General features: G+C 29.8%; 1 protein-coding gene across 2 annotated transcripts in view; it reads left to right on the top strand.

Annotated features, from left to right (window-relative positions):
- The window catches only part of LOC107456715 (fibropellin-1-like), a 73,927-nt gene that overhangs the window by 30,290 nt on the left and 29,155 nt on the right, over positions 1–14,482 (top strand). For both annotated transcript variants that reach the window (XM_071188499.1, XM_071188498.1), the window contains exon 4: positions 11,153–11,266. In XM_071188499.1, coding sequence (XP_071044600.1) covers positions 11,153–11,266 — 114 coding nt within the window. The remainder of the gene's footprint in view (positions 1–11,152; positions 11,267–14,482) is intronic.

Consider the following 14,482-nt stretch of genomic DNA (forward strand, 5'->3'; position numbering starts at 1 on the left):
TTCTTCATTTTGAACTATATATATATATATATATATATATATAAAGTATTTGTCTCTGTCATTTTGATATTAGAGGAATTTTATTGTGCCGATTGACATACTAACGATTTTTTTTTTATTTATGCACACAGGTTTGTAAATTTTAAATTAAAATGATGATTTTTTTATCAGTCAATAAGTTTAAAAATTAGTATTAATTATATTTTCAAGTATTTTCGTTTACATTTTGATAATATCCATTTGTTATACCATTTAAAAAATTTATTCTCAATCAGGTTTCTTAAGATTTATAAACGGTAACAAATTAATGTTTTTTTTTCAAATCCATGAATTCGTAGCATAAAACAAGGTTTCTTACATATATTCAGTTGTCAAAGAAATCACACGACTTACAAGGAAATAACACATCAAGTAAGATAAATTCTCTCCAACTACTACGGAATAAACATAGTTCCAAAAGCATATTTTCTATTAAAAGGAAAGATGATAAATTAATTCTTTAATAACTAAATTAACATAAAAAAAATATTGCCAATAACTACATATAATTAATTTAAATTTTGGTTGATTAGATAATGGATCATGTTTACTCATGCATTCAAAATAAAAGATTCCAAAAATATATTTCTTTCAAAATTCAAAGAATGTAAATTTTGAAAGTTCTCATTCGTGAAATATGAAATGCCTCTTCGCTACAGAACTAAGTACATCGCTAAGTATATCATTAATTAAGTAGCTATGAATCAATACGAATATTAATTTATGTACTTAGATTGAAAACGTAATTAAATAGGCGAAATTAGAAAAAAATTCTAAATTTAAAAGAAAAAAATCATAAAAAAATTTAGGAAAAGTAAATAAATAAATACTTTCACTAATTTTAAATGATAAAAATTTGATTAATTGATACATTTTCCCTCTTTGTAAAAATCAAGTAAAGAAGGGAGGTGAGATGAGGTGAAGTTTTATCTGTAAAAGAGTTTGTGAAACTATAAAATAACATTAAAATTGATGAAAATGATAAAGTAGATATATGTAGAAAAATAGTTTTTAATTATTAAATTTATATTTTAGATAAAGTAGAAATTATATCCAAAAAAAGTTAAATAGAGAAATTTGGAATAGTATTCAAAAAATAATAATAATAATAAGCACTTTAAAAATCATTTGAATTATCTCTCTCCTCCTTTCTCAAATGCTTTAGAAACAATGTAAAACATTGTAATTTATTCGAAAAAATAAATATTCCAATAACTGTTAAGTGATGAAACTTTGAACCACTGATTAAAATCAAGTCTCTGATAAAAAAATAAAGAAACGAAGAATGGTAGAGTGGATGGTTCGTGGGGGTCACCGTATTTTTCCCCCCCAAGTGAGGCAAAAACCCCAAATTTCCTCAACAGATATTTTATTTCAAAATATTTTACAAAAAAAAAATTTTTTTTAGCTAAAATTTCGAACAATGTCTTCTGCTAACCCAGCGTGAAAATTCCATCTTTTCCGTCTTTGAATTATAAATGTAGGAAAAAATTAAAATTAGTTATCGTAATTTGTTTACAATTGTATTCATTTATCTTCATACTTAATGTCGTAATTTCCGTAACTCAGTATACCCACAATCCGGTGATACACACATACACAAATTCTTTATTTCATTATATGCATTGACTTTATTCTCAACTGTGTTTCGTGTTCTCAACGGTTGGACAATACTTGGAGAGGTTGTTTCAACTTCCGGTAAAAGATTCGGTTGTATCTATCCGGTATAAGATTCGGTTTATATTGATTGTACCCTATTTTCTGTTACTTCATCTTTCAACTTAGTTATTAATAGAATTATTTATTTTCGATGTCGAAAAATTCGTTTACAAGTGGCGGTAATTGTTCTGCTTTTGAGTGCATTATGCGTCAAAACATTTATTAGTTGTACGAAATTAAGATTTTAAAAATCTCGAAAAACACATCACCCCGAATTCAGTGGAGTAATGCATTGAAGGGGAAATACAGGGAAAAAATAGTCACGTTCTGCTGTGGAGTCAGGGGGGGGACAGCAAGACTTCTTGTAGGGTTTCTTTTCTTTTGTTCTCATTTTTTATGCATAGATGGTGAATAAGTTGATTACGCAGCTCTTGCTGCTTGGTGATTTCATATAATTCCTTAATTAATGCAAGCTATTCTCTACTTAAGAAAAGAAGTAAAAAGTTAGAATGAAATACAACATAATATGCACGCTCTATTGCATATTTTCGCATGAACTTAAAAAAAAAAACCTTTTATACTTAATGGTCGAATAATTCATCAGCATTAAGTATTATAATTGAAACAGAAATATTTTATAATTGTTTTTATTAAATTAGGTTGTAACTGTAAGAATGGTGACTGTGATGACAATGGTAAAGGTTGCGTGTGTTGGCCAGATTATGGAAAAGTATCAGAAAACGAATGTAAAGGTAATTAACAAAATAAACATTTTATTCTGTCTTCGTTTTAACTCTAAACAGATTCAAGTTATCTTAACATCATTTTATATAACATTTTTGTTAACTTTTGGTAAGTCTAAAGAAACGAATATTTATATTATCGAGATTATATATATATGTATTTACACGCCCATATACATTAACATAATGTGATTTATAATTTCCTTCATTCTAAACATATGGTTTACATATGCATGGTAAAAAATAAAACAAATAATTAGGAATTAAGAACTGATTAAGAACTAATTAAGAATTAAGAAGTGAGCTAAGATTAACAAATAGCTACCGTCATATTTTAATCGATCAAAAGATAGAAAAGATAAACAAATAAAATTATGTTATATACATTTATTACTGTTAAATAATTGCGTTTTGAAATAGTGATTTGTGAAGGTTTAGAAAATTCCACAAAGTTTTTTACCAGATTGGATTGACGTATCACGCCTCAGATTGTGTTACGTCTTACTATCTCTTGAACATCAAGTTTCAAGTTTTTCTTTCTTGAATATCACATTATCATTGAAAGCTAACAAAGCCCCATTGTTTCTGCATACATTAGCCCTTTTGCATCTGTAGCGTCCTTTTAACTGGATGATTCATTCTCTTAAAAATAAAATAAAATGTTAACACAAATCTTCCATTGATGTGATTTATTTTGCAAAAATAAGATAGTTCTGTTTACCATGATAGATTAAAAGTACAAATAATTGAGTTCTTTTTATATTTGAAAGCCATTCGCTGACTATCAAAAGGGTTAATTTTTATTCGAATTTCGAAGAAACTTTAAGCAATTTTTCGTGGTCTCATATACTTATTAGCAGATAGTTTCTAGTACAAGAAGAATAATGCTTCACTGCCCTGCCTAGTAAGAAAAAATAATATTTTTATTAAATGATATAAACGGTGGTTGGAAATACAGCTGACCAAAACATATAACATTAAAATTTTACAAGAATTACATTACAATAAATGAACTTTCCACTCTGTCACATTTTACAATTGTTTAAAATTGTCAAAATTACATTCTGATAAGATTATTATAAATAAAAAGTAAACATTTAAAATTTTAATTAATAAAATTCAACTGTCCTGAAATTATCATTATGATTGTTACTAACTACGATTTATATTTTTAAATTAAACAATTGGAAATTCTTAATAGTAAAATTTGTATACCAGTGAAGAGTGTATAGAAACGAAATAGAAACAGCTATTTTAAATGTTCTGTGTATTTTAAAGGAGCAAAACTCCTTTTTTTTCATTCGCCATTTTATCTCTGTTATTCCAATTAGGTGAATGAAATTAATTTATTTTTTAGATCCTTCTGCAAGTTGCTTTAGTCTCGGGAAATTTTTTTCTAAATCAAGTAAAATATTAAAAAATTTATAAAACTTTTTAGCAAAAAGAATTTCTTTTTTATTGAAATGCCATGTCTGTTACCATATTTATTAACAGACATGACAAAAGTAATGATAAACATAACTTGTCACAAAGTTTCGAGAAGATTTTGTAAGACAATTTTTTTATCAGAATATAGAATTCAGATTCTTAATTGTTAATACAAATTATCTTTACCTACTTTTTTTCTATTTTTATAAGATTTACAACCATTATAATAATTGTTTTTATGTACTCGTTTAACTGTTTCTTAATAAATTATCATTAAAACATTTTTGTTTTTAAGTGAAACGTATTATAAGAACATTGAAAATGTTTGACGCACATTGCTATCTTTAAGAATTAACTTAACTATAAAAATTGTAATGACATTCATTTCCGAAAAAAAGAAAACAAAATCAAGCACATAAAGTGCTAAAATCTAGCGGAAATTGGTGACCAAATTCTTCCGACAAAAAGACGTTAACAGATCAATAGATAAAAAATCAATAGCAGATAAAGATCATACTTAACAAAAAAACCAGATATCTCTTAGATGATTTAAAAAAATTTCATAAAATATTTGTAAGGGAAAATGCTTCTGTGTAAGTTTCACTCTCGACATTGTTTATTTTGGGTATGTGTTCCAACAAGACTTGGACGAACTACATGGCTATGTATTCATGAAAATGCCTCCTTTAAAACTAAATCACTCCAAAATTTAAAAATAATTAATTCCTCAAGTCTTAACACTGGGCAAACTCTTGTTTTGTGATTTTAAGAAAGAAAAGTTGCGTGTATAATATTTGTAATAACTATGAAGAGAAAGATATACATACTAATTTTTATGATGCCGAAAAGGAAACTGTTAACAGAAAAAGGGAGAAAGTTAATATTCATGTTATGCCAAAAGAAACAATAGAGACTAGCATTTCTGAACTGATAACAATATTTAACCCTAACATGAGCAGATACAGAAGACTCATTTCCAATATTAAACAACAATATCATGCTTATTCAAAAATTTTAAGGAAAACCCCCTACAAAGTGATGAATGATTTATTAACTTCATTTCTCAGAAAAATACATTTTGAAACTTTTACAAAGAAATTCAAGTATATTATTTTGACGGCTCAAAAAAATAGAAACAGCTCTACACACTAGAATTTTATACTTAAAAAATGAAAAAAAATGTTTCTTGCATAATTTTACGATGGGCCAGCTTAGACTTAGAGGTTGGGAAGCTCCAAAGAGCACGGCATATCGGCCAGAGGTTTATTGCACCCAAACCCTAAATCAAGATTAACAAGAATACTTTATAGCTGCAATAAATGTCAGCAAATACCCGATAGAAATATCTTGCAGTTTCCAGGTCAGTATACAATGTTGCCTAATTTCTCAAATCTTTGAGCAAAACAGAACTCACAGTCCCAAAGTTTATGCGTTAAAGTCTCCTCCTCAAGATGGCAACCTGGATCAGATAGAGCACCCATTATGTATGGGTGTCTCCAGAGGGTGCAGTGTCTAATGAGAAGGCCAATGATGTTCCTCAAACCGTTCCTGTTTAGCTTAAGAAGCTCGTTTTGACGCACGCTAAGACAGTTACGATTCAGCTCTTTAGTCTGTCCTTGACCATCAGAGTCATGTCATTGCTCGTGGACAGTTTTGTCAAGGAGTTTGAAAATAGATGCTCTGAATAATAGAGGAAAGAGTCCCAAGGCTGGTTCAGGGCCCTAGAAAATCGCGCTGGAGCCTGCCCGTGCTGCTTCGTCCGCCATCTCTCCAAGAATACCCATATGTCCAGGTACCTAATATAGGTATATCTTATTACGAGAAGGAAAGTCACAGAGGACCGAGAAGCATTCTCACACTAGTGAAGAGGTGAATTTACATTTTGATAGTGATAAGAGAGCAGTCTGACAGTCAGAACAGATGTGGTTAGGTATATTTGATAACCCCTGTCTTAGCATAGATAAAATCCAATAAAATGTAAACAAAACTTATTTTCTTTCTTTTTCTGAGAGAACTGGCGGGCCAAATTTAATATTCTAACGAATTATAGTTTATATTTACGCTGCAAAGTCTCCTTCGTGAATAGTTTTTGGAAAATAGGGTACTTATATCATGGTCTGGACTTTTACCTTTTAAAAGCATATACAAAGTTACCTTAGTAGAATGCAGCAAGTCAATGGCAGAAAGTTTCAGCCTATAACAAAATTGAACGTTGTCATTATTGAAACCTGTGTTAATGCTGATACTACTGCTTCCCAGCGGCTATTAAATTGTATGCAATATCAAGTATTAAAATTTATATGTATGCCGAGTGAATATATTAGCTATTAAAAACAGTGTTTTTATCATGGAAGCACATTTATTTTTCTTTTCATAAACATATTTTTTCTCCCTGGTAGGAGGAGAGTAAATTACTCTTTGAGAGTATGCATTTTTATCTAGGCTTTTTTATGAAAAAAATTTATTTTTTCTTGTGAAATTGTTTCTTGTCTAGTTATTACACGTAAACGAAGTTAATTTTTAACGTTAAAATTGCTAGCTCTATTCATCACAGCTGTTGAAAACGGTTGAAAAAATTTTAGGCATTAACACAAAAACAAAAGTATAAGATGAATAAAAATATTTTCAATCGAAACAATTTCTGAAACTTGATACAGGGCGTGACAAAGTTCGTCCGACAAATTCTATGAGTTGATAAAAGGCATCAAGAAGAGAAAAACTCTAATTTATCAAATGGTCTTTAAAAACATTGAGAATTTTAAAAATCACGAAAGACTTATGAACGTTTCGATGTTGCGCTTGAAAACAACTAGAATAAATACTACAAACTTAGTAACTACAAAACTACGGGTAGAAAAAAAGAAGTTAGATTTCAGTTATGTCCAAGATAAGTTTTCCTATTTTTTCTCTACAATTTGACAACAACTAAAGGTTATTTAAGTATTATTAAAAATAATTTTTATGATTGAATTTCCTATATCTTATTTTACTAATGATTTTGTGCATATTTTAATGTTTCAGCATGCAATTGTGGAAAAGGACATGGATGTACTATAACTCCTGGCTGGTTTGGAAGCAAAACAATTACATGCATTTGTAAGAAAGGATTTGTTGTAAAAGATAAGAAGTGTGTAGGTAAGCAGCTTTAAGTAAGATTAAAATTTTGTCAAAAAGATGTGCAACAGAGAAAAAAAACAGAAACGTGTCTTGACCCTTTCCAGGGATTTTATCTTGAATTGTGGAGAAGTTTCATTTCTATTATTTCAGTTAAAGTTTAATTCCACGAAAAAATTTCTCCGCGGGTTTAAAAAGGAAAAAAGCAAAATATTTTTAATTAAATAATATTTTCAATCCTGGCCTCGTAATTATATTGGTAAAATTGCTATTTAGTTACGTAATGCACTATACAAGTGACTTAGCTTCCACTGGCTGCATAGCTAACCATCTAGGATAACAATGAGTTCATCGCTTAGAGTTTATTCACAATATATTATAACTAACAAATGTTCTAATATGTGACGAACAACGTTTATACAGATTTTATTATCTGAACTCTTTTAATTAGCTTTCTATTTATATGCTTATAATTGAGATCATTCTTGAGTGGGTTAAGAGGAATCAGTAGAATGTGGACCTAATAAAGTTATCTTCCCTTGCTATCTCCGCAAGATTTAGCCTCAAGATTCTGTAAAAGACAAAACAAAACGTTACAGAACGTTATAAAACGTTCACGTGCAAACGCCTTTACGCTGCGATTCTGACTTGAGAATTTTAATATTAAAATAATATTAAAAAGTAAATATTAAAGTAATTAGGTTTTATTTACTGTGCTAAAACTACGAGTGCATAGAATCCAAAAAATAATATGAAACTACGAAAATAAGGACAGACCTGCGAGCAATATTTCAAAAACGTGAGTACACGGTTTCCCTTTAAACTGCGATCCTGTGGCTTCAGATAGTTGACGATACTGCTGTACGATAGTTGCTGTACTCCGCCAATATCTTTTGATAGTTACTTATAAATATCAACCTTTATTAGATATTCTTACTTCGGGATAAGCTGCAATGTAACGTTGTCGGAAATGTCCATCCTCTTGGAATCGTTGTCAAAGCCTAGAGAGGGCAGTCTAAGTTCTTCGGATACTTCAATCTGAGTACGCCCTCATTCCAGGCTGCCGATAATTCTTGCCCTCATTCCTTATACACGCCTTTCTTACACTCTTGTCATGGTGACTTATTATCGGCGTCACCTGGTGGCTTCCTGTAATTAGCATATTATTTGTGATCATTTACGTGAAAGTTTTACAAGTGAATGTTTTCTATGAGAGTTCAATGTTCACGTCACTTTGGAAAGAAGAGCATTTCCGATGAAAATTTTAAACACGGGAAATCGAAGTAGTATTATAGATATTCAATTAAATGTACTCGATCTTTAAGATGAAAATCAAATAAAGCAGACTCAAATATTGGATTAGTTAATCTTACCACTCATTTAAAAAATAAAAATTTCGATGCATAGGACACTCAAATTCATAAATTCAGAAACAGAAAACTTTAAAAAAATAAAGTTAAAAAGAATTTTAAATATCTATCTGACTTAAAATATAGATTAGCATTTATTTATTTTTCAACGCTCACCTACTGATGTTAAAAAAAATTTCAGTTTAAAGAAGTTTTATTACACAAAGTGAAAAATAAAGCTCTTAAAAACTTCAAGTAGAGAATACTTCCCAAATGGATAGACAGGAATCGCGTTCCTAGGCAAAAAGTAATAAATATTCAATATCCTGATATTCAACATTTCCTTTAAACATTTTCTTGCTGAAAAAAACAAAAAGAAGGGGGGAGGAAGAGAAAACCGTTATGAAACATTTTATCAAAACAAGTAAAAACTAATTTTTTGCTTCAGTAGTAATAGAAGCGAAATTTATCAACACTATAACAGAAAGACTTTTTTTTAGAAACTATAAGGATTAAATGTGTTTAGTCAAGGGTAAAAATGCTATTACAATAAAACAATTTTCAACGAGGGAAATGAATTAAAATTTTATATATATATATATATATATAAAACTATTCAGATTGAGAGACAATTCTATTAATTTAGCAAATTCAGTTTTTTTTCCAAGCATTCTCTTTGTTCTATGTTCATTTAAAAAAATATGTATTAATTTAATTAATTTAGGAGAAAGGCGGCAGTCGATAAATTGGCAAGATTCTGAGGAGATATTTTTATTTATTTTGAGAATTCTGTTTATTTCTGTATATGTTCACTTTGTTCTGTGTTCATTTAAAAATATCTAATGACTTTATGAACAACTTTNCTTCCGAGTTCTTCATGGGATTGAAGTTTATCACTTAAGTTAGATAAATACTTTTCTTGAACATTGGGTTTCTTCAGCTCCTCAACATCAAGCTTTTTCAGTTTTCAATTTCTCCTCTAATAGTATACTTTGCTTAGTTTGTACCTCATTTTAGCAATAACTGGAAAGTGAACCGAGTCAATGTTTGCTCCTCTATAAATTAAACAACTATGCTTCTTTAAAATAAAATAAAGAAAACAATATGGAAATTTAAAAGCTACCGCGAGGGATGTTACTTGCTGCTAAAATTATAAAGCGTTGTGACTATCTAGATATATATATATATATATATATAGAAAAAACATGGAAAAAATTAATAGAAATCGGGAAAGTAAAATATATAATCTTTTTATCAGCTCACATGGTTATATCCGCAAATAGGAGTGTTTTCTAATATTGTATCAATATAGCCAAAGCGAAATATCTCAATACAATATTGTGAGGAGCACTCAAAAACAGTCTTACAATAAAATTTACAACAAATAAAATAGAACACACTAAGTAAAACTATCACGTAAAAACAGAAAATAAAATATAAAGAAAAAACAGAATGAAACATGAAACGAAATCTATAAAGCGAGTCGCGAATTCAAATGAACTTACATGAGCGGGAGATTTTTCAAGAATGATTTAAAATATTTTCGTAAAAAGATCACCAGATATCAAAATATGAAAACAAAAGCGCAAATTGAGGGGTTTTGTTTTCAAATACGTTCTTACTGCAGTACAGAAGTGCGGTTGATTTGTCAGTTACCAAGGATGGGCTCGAAAATGGACGTGTGGAAGGTAATATTATACTGAATAATTTGAAGAAATAGACAATTAATAAGTTTAAAAAATCAACATTTATTATATATATATATATATATATATTACTTAATTATATGTTAAAAAAATATTTTTACTCATGCAGAGATAAAGTAAAAAGAAAAATTATGAAGGAGGAATTTTAGAACTTAATAAAGAAAAAAAATCTTCCGTCCGACACTAAAAAGAAACATTATTTTTCACTGCGTGACGTTTAGTTTCTTTTTTTAAAGAAAAATGTTTTTTGACTCCCATGCCCCCGAGAAAGAGCAATTCCATTCTTTGGTAATCAAAGTAAAGATCCCCACTTTCCCTAGATAATTCTCTTCTGTTCGAGTAACTATAACAACTGATTATAAATGGACAATTTCGGGAGAGATGGAGAATAGCGAGCAGTGAATATATTTCTTAAAATATGTTCTTTAAATCAGGCGGTCGCTTTTTTTTATATTTCGTTATTATATTTCTTAATAAATTTCTCATTTAACACCAATTTAATTTATTTTAGCTCAAAATTAGAAGAAAAAAAACTCTGCTTCCAGTTTTATTATTTGGAATTCATCATTTAGCAATTTTTATATTTGCGTTAAAAGAACTTTTGCATTTTCAAGTAAGCCCTGAAACTTTTATTCAATTTCCCTTAATGATTCTCGAAATTTTTTTTAATAAATAAGTGCAAAAAATTCAAGTGCTTGTAAAATAATTTTTTTTGTTGTTGATGTTGTTTGAGTTGTAATTTACTTAGGTCGATCTTGAGGTACACAATAGGAAATTGATGACCGTTTGGGTTATTTTCGTGAGGATAAATCAAGACATGACATCACAGTTCTGATCCTCTGCAGGGGAGTGGTTTTCCTGTTTTTGTAGCTCGAAGAACCTCACGCGATGTCTGGCACATTTTTTTGCAAAATTATGTTAACCCATGTTTAATAATTACATAAAAACCAATTTAATAAGAATATTTTGCCAAAATTCCTGTTATAGTTTAGAGATTTTGACTCATTATTTAACAAATATCCCCTTTAGATAGTTGATACAATTTGTTTGATGTTTTTTACTGGTGTTAACAAGACACATTATATCTAATATGCATTCTTTCTTTTATTTTAAGATGTGAACACTGTATGTGACTGTGGAAGTGGATTATGCGTTGAAGAAGATGGTAAAGCTGTTTGTAAATGTAAGCCAATGTATGGATTTATAGAAACACAAAAAAAATGCATAGGTAAGTAATTGTTCCTGCTTTTTAATGCTTTCCCCCTTATATAATAACAATTGTGCTCCTGCAAACGAGTAATGAGCTTAAATCGATAATGATTGGCTGTTAAAATGTGGCATTTTTTATGGAACTCACAGAAGTCAATTTTAATAGCAACAAAAAAAAATTAGAAAAAAACAGAAGTTAACCAATATTTCTTAATTCTCTCTGTGTATATATTCTCTCATTAGAGTTGACCAGAAAAACTTGGAACTAACCACGTGAAGATGTTTGCACATTGAGTTCCATCTATACTGTAACCTTCCGTTTTTTGGACGGGTATTTACATTATAGCTATATTCAAAGATTTTTATTTGAGTTGGATATCTAGGTTTACTTCTTTGTTAAGTTTCCTTTTTTATATCTATAACACATTTTAAGTCTGATTGTTTGGAGAGTTAAGACAAAACTGATCTAGACTTTAATGTTGCTCAAACTCTAACTTAATTTTCTTAATCTTATTCGAAGTTTCTGTCACAAGTTTGACGCTCCTTTATAACAGCCTGAGAGTGATAGGGAGATTTTGATATCTCTCTAATGCGTAGTATCGGGAGCTAATGTGTGATATAATTTAAACGTCACTTAAGTTGTGAAACATCGGAGAAGGATATACCAATCAAAAATTTCAATGAATGATTTCAAAGCAATCTGCAGGATGAAAATTTAGCTTCGGTAGCACAAAACTTCTAAGAGTCTTTTTCATTGGGACGGTTTGTCTTGCTTTTAAGGCCCTTCTTATATACTATCTAAAAATTTAATTGACGACAATTAGCTGTTTGAAATGGATAAAGGAACGGGACAGCAATTTGGCAAGTCTTCTGGACAATGTTGCAAGGTGATTGCATTTAAAATGTACTGCAGGTATTGTCGGTTGACAGAAATTTGCTGGGCAATCATCGCATTTTGTAATACAGACTATAAAATTTCAAGATTCGAATTGCTACTCAATCATTAATTGGAATTCTTGCATGGTATATCCTCCTAAAATGCTGCAGTACTTATGCAGATGATATTAGATCTCCGAAAAATTCTGGCACTTTGCGAATTAGAAAAACAATAACGTTTCCGTGTCACTCCCTGACTTTGTACAGGTTTGTCAAATACAAATAAACTAAGTAAACATGAAGTTAGGAACGGATATATCCTAACAACACTAAGGTCCAGATCAGTTAATCTTGATTTCTTCAAAATATCAGTAGAAGATATAGAAAAGGAAACTTATCAATGCAGTAAGCTAAAGTATCCAACTCCATTGAAATTATTTGTCCACAATAGTAAATATAATGCAAAAACCACTTAAAGAATCTGGATGGTTGAATGGTTGTTTTGTAGGAGGAACTCGATGCGATGGTATTGTGGGGGGCGGAGTTACCGACAATGCCTACCTTCATCTTCTAGTGGTAGTTACGCCACAATACTCCCCCACCAGAATTTTATCAAGGACAGAATTCGATAAACGGATCTCACTAGTTGCTGTGCTTGTGAAAGACCGTTAGCAGTCGAGTGTATGCAGGCAGCCTGTTGTGTTTAATTGAGACGAGACTGCGTAGCAACAGCTTGAGGAGGATTGGATAACGTTGCAGTCACAAGTAACAAGTCAACTGCTCAATGTGGACCGTCCAACGAAGAAGGCGTTACTGCGTGTTCAAATCACGTCCGGATGTCACCAATGTGGGGGCGGAGTTATCGACCATGTCAATCTTCATCTATCAAAATGTACCTCATGATTGAATCAAGTTTGCATGTCTTATATACCAGTAAATTGATGTTTAATATTCGTAGGGGTAGTTACGTCACGGTATGCAGGATACCCATTTTTAAACGTGGTGAGGTCTGATTGGTAAGATATAGCCAAATTAACAAAGTAAAAATTACGAAAAATTTTTAAACTTGTGTGTTTTTCTAAAACGGTGTGCGATCGTAAAAAAGTTTATTGTGTATCAGAGTTCAATTTCATTTGTGTAAGTTATTCAAACTATCAAGAAAGAATAAAAACTGAAGCGTGTTTGTTTCAGAAGAATTATCCAGTCAAACAAGAGTAAAAGAAAAAAAGGCGTGATTAATTTTAAGAACGATGCGCAAATGAAGGATATTTACCGATTTAAAAAATTTTATGCCGTTTTTATTTTTTTTCAATATGCAACTTTTTCGCATTAAACTGTTGATAAAAAAGGTTTTTTTACAAAAATAATAAGATTTATTAAAATGCATCAAAAATATTAATTATGCAAAAAAATTGATTAGCCACTTAATTAAACCTGATAAAATATGTAGCTACTCTTAATAATAAAATTAGTTTAAAGTAAGTTAATATAAGTAAGAAACATTCTAAAACATAAAGATAGCTAAAGATATTATTTAAATTACGTATGTTCATTTCGTAATTTTATAAACTCACCCAGTTTCCCCTCAGTTTATGGTTCCAAGTGAGCAGCGGTAATTGTGCTGCGTTGAAAGTTTGTAGAACCAAATCTTCACAGTTTTACTTTCCAATCGGTAATCCCTGTTCCATTCCCGTTAGCTCATGATAGGTCAACTAGGCATTAATTGTTTAAGCTGCAATTAAACAAGAGCGAAATATTTTTGAAGTTACACTTATGATACTATTACAAAATAAACGTCTTGAATAGTAAAAATATCTTATGAAACTTAATTAATCTTGAATACTGATAATTAAACAAATGAGGTATGATTTTTGATGTATTTTTTCCCCGATGAATCTAATGAAACCTAACCTGCATTACTATACCGAGAAGATAAAATTTTTTTATGAACTAAATATACTCGTTTGTACATATTTGCTCATTTTACTTAATATATAGACAAGTTATAATCGTTTAATGTAAAAAAGCTTAATTTTGTGCTTGCACTTATCTAAGCAATAACTTTCATTGCTATGCAGATAACCCTATTGATTTGTGTTTGGTCTTGCTTGATACAAGAGCAGAATTGTATTCTTGGTATATATAAACGCTTATAACTTCTAAATTATCGGTCCGATTGTTTCAGGATTAATCTGATTCAATTCAACGTAAAAAATTACATCAAGACATAAACGTTTGATGTTTAAGCAGCTCCTCGGTAGCAACGTAAGTGTCTACATAAGTAAACTGCTGTTTGTAGAAAATGCAACACCATGAAGGAATCATCAGAATCAAATGAAATATTATTTTAATAATGGAT

The sequence above is a fragment of the Parasteatoda tepidariorum genome, unplaced genomic scaffold, assembly GCF_043381705.1.
Source record: "Parasteatoda tepidariorum isolate YZ-2023 unplaced genomic scaffold, CAS_Ptep_4.0 HiC_scaffold_13, whole genome shotgun sequence".
NCBI lineage: Eukaryota > Metazoa > Arthropoda > Arachnida > Araneae > Theridiidae > Parasteatoda > Parasteatoda tepidariorum.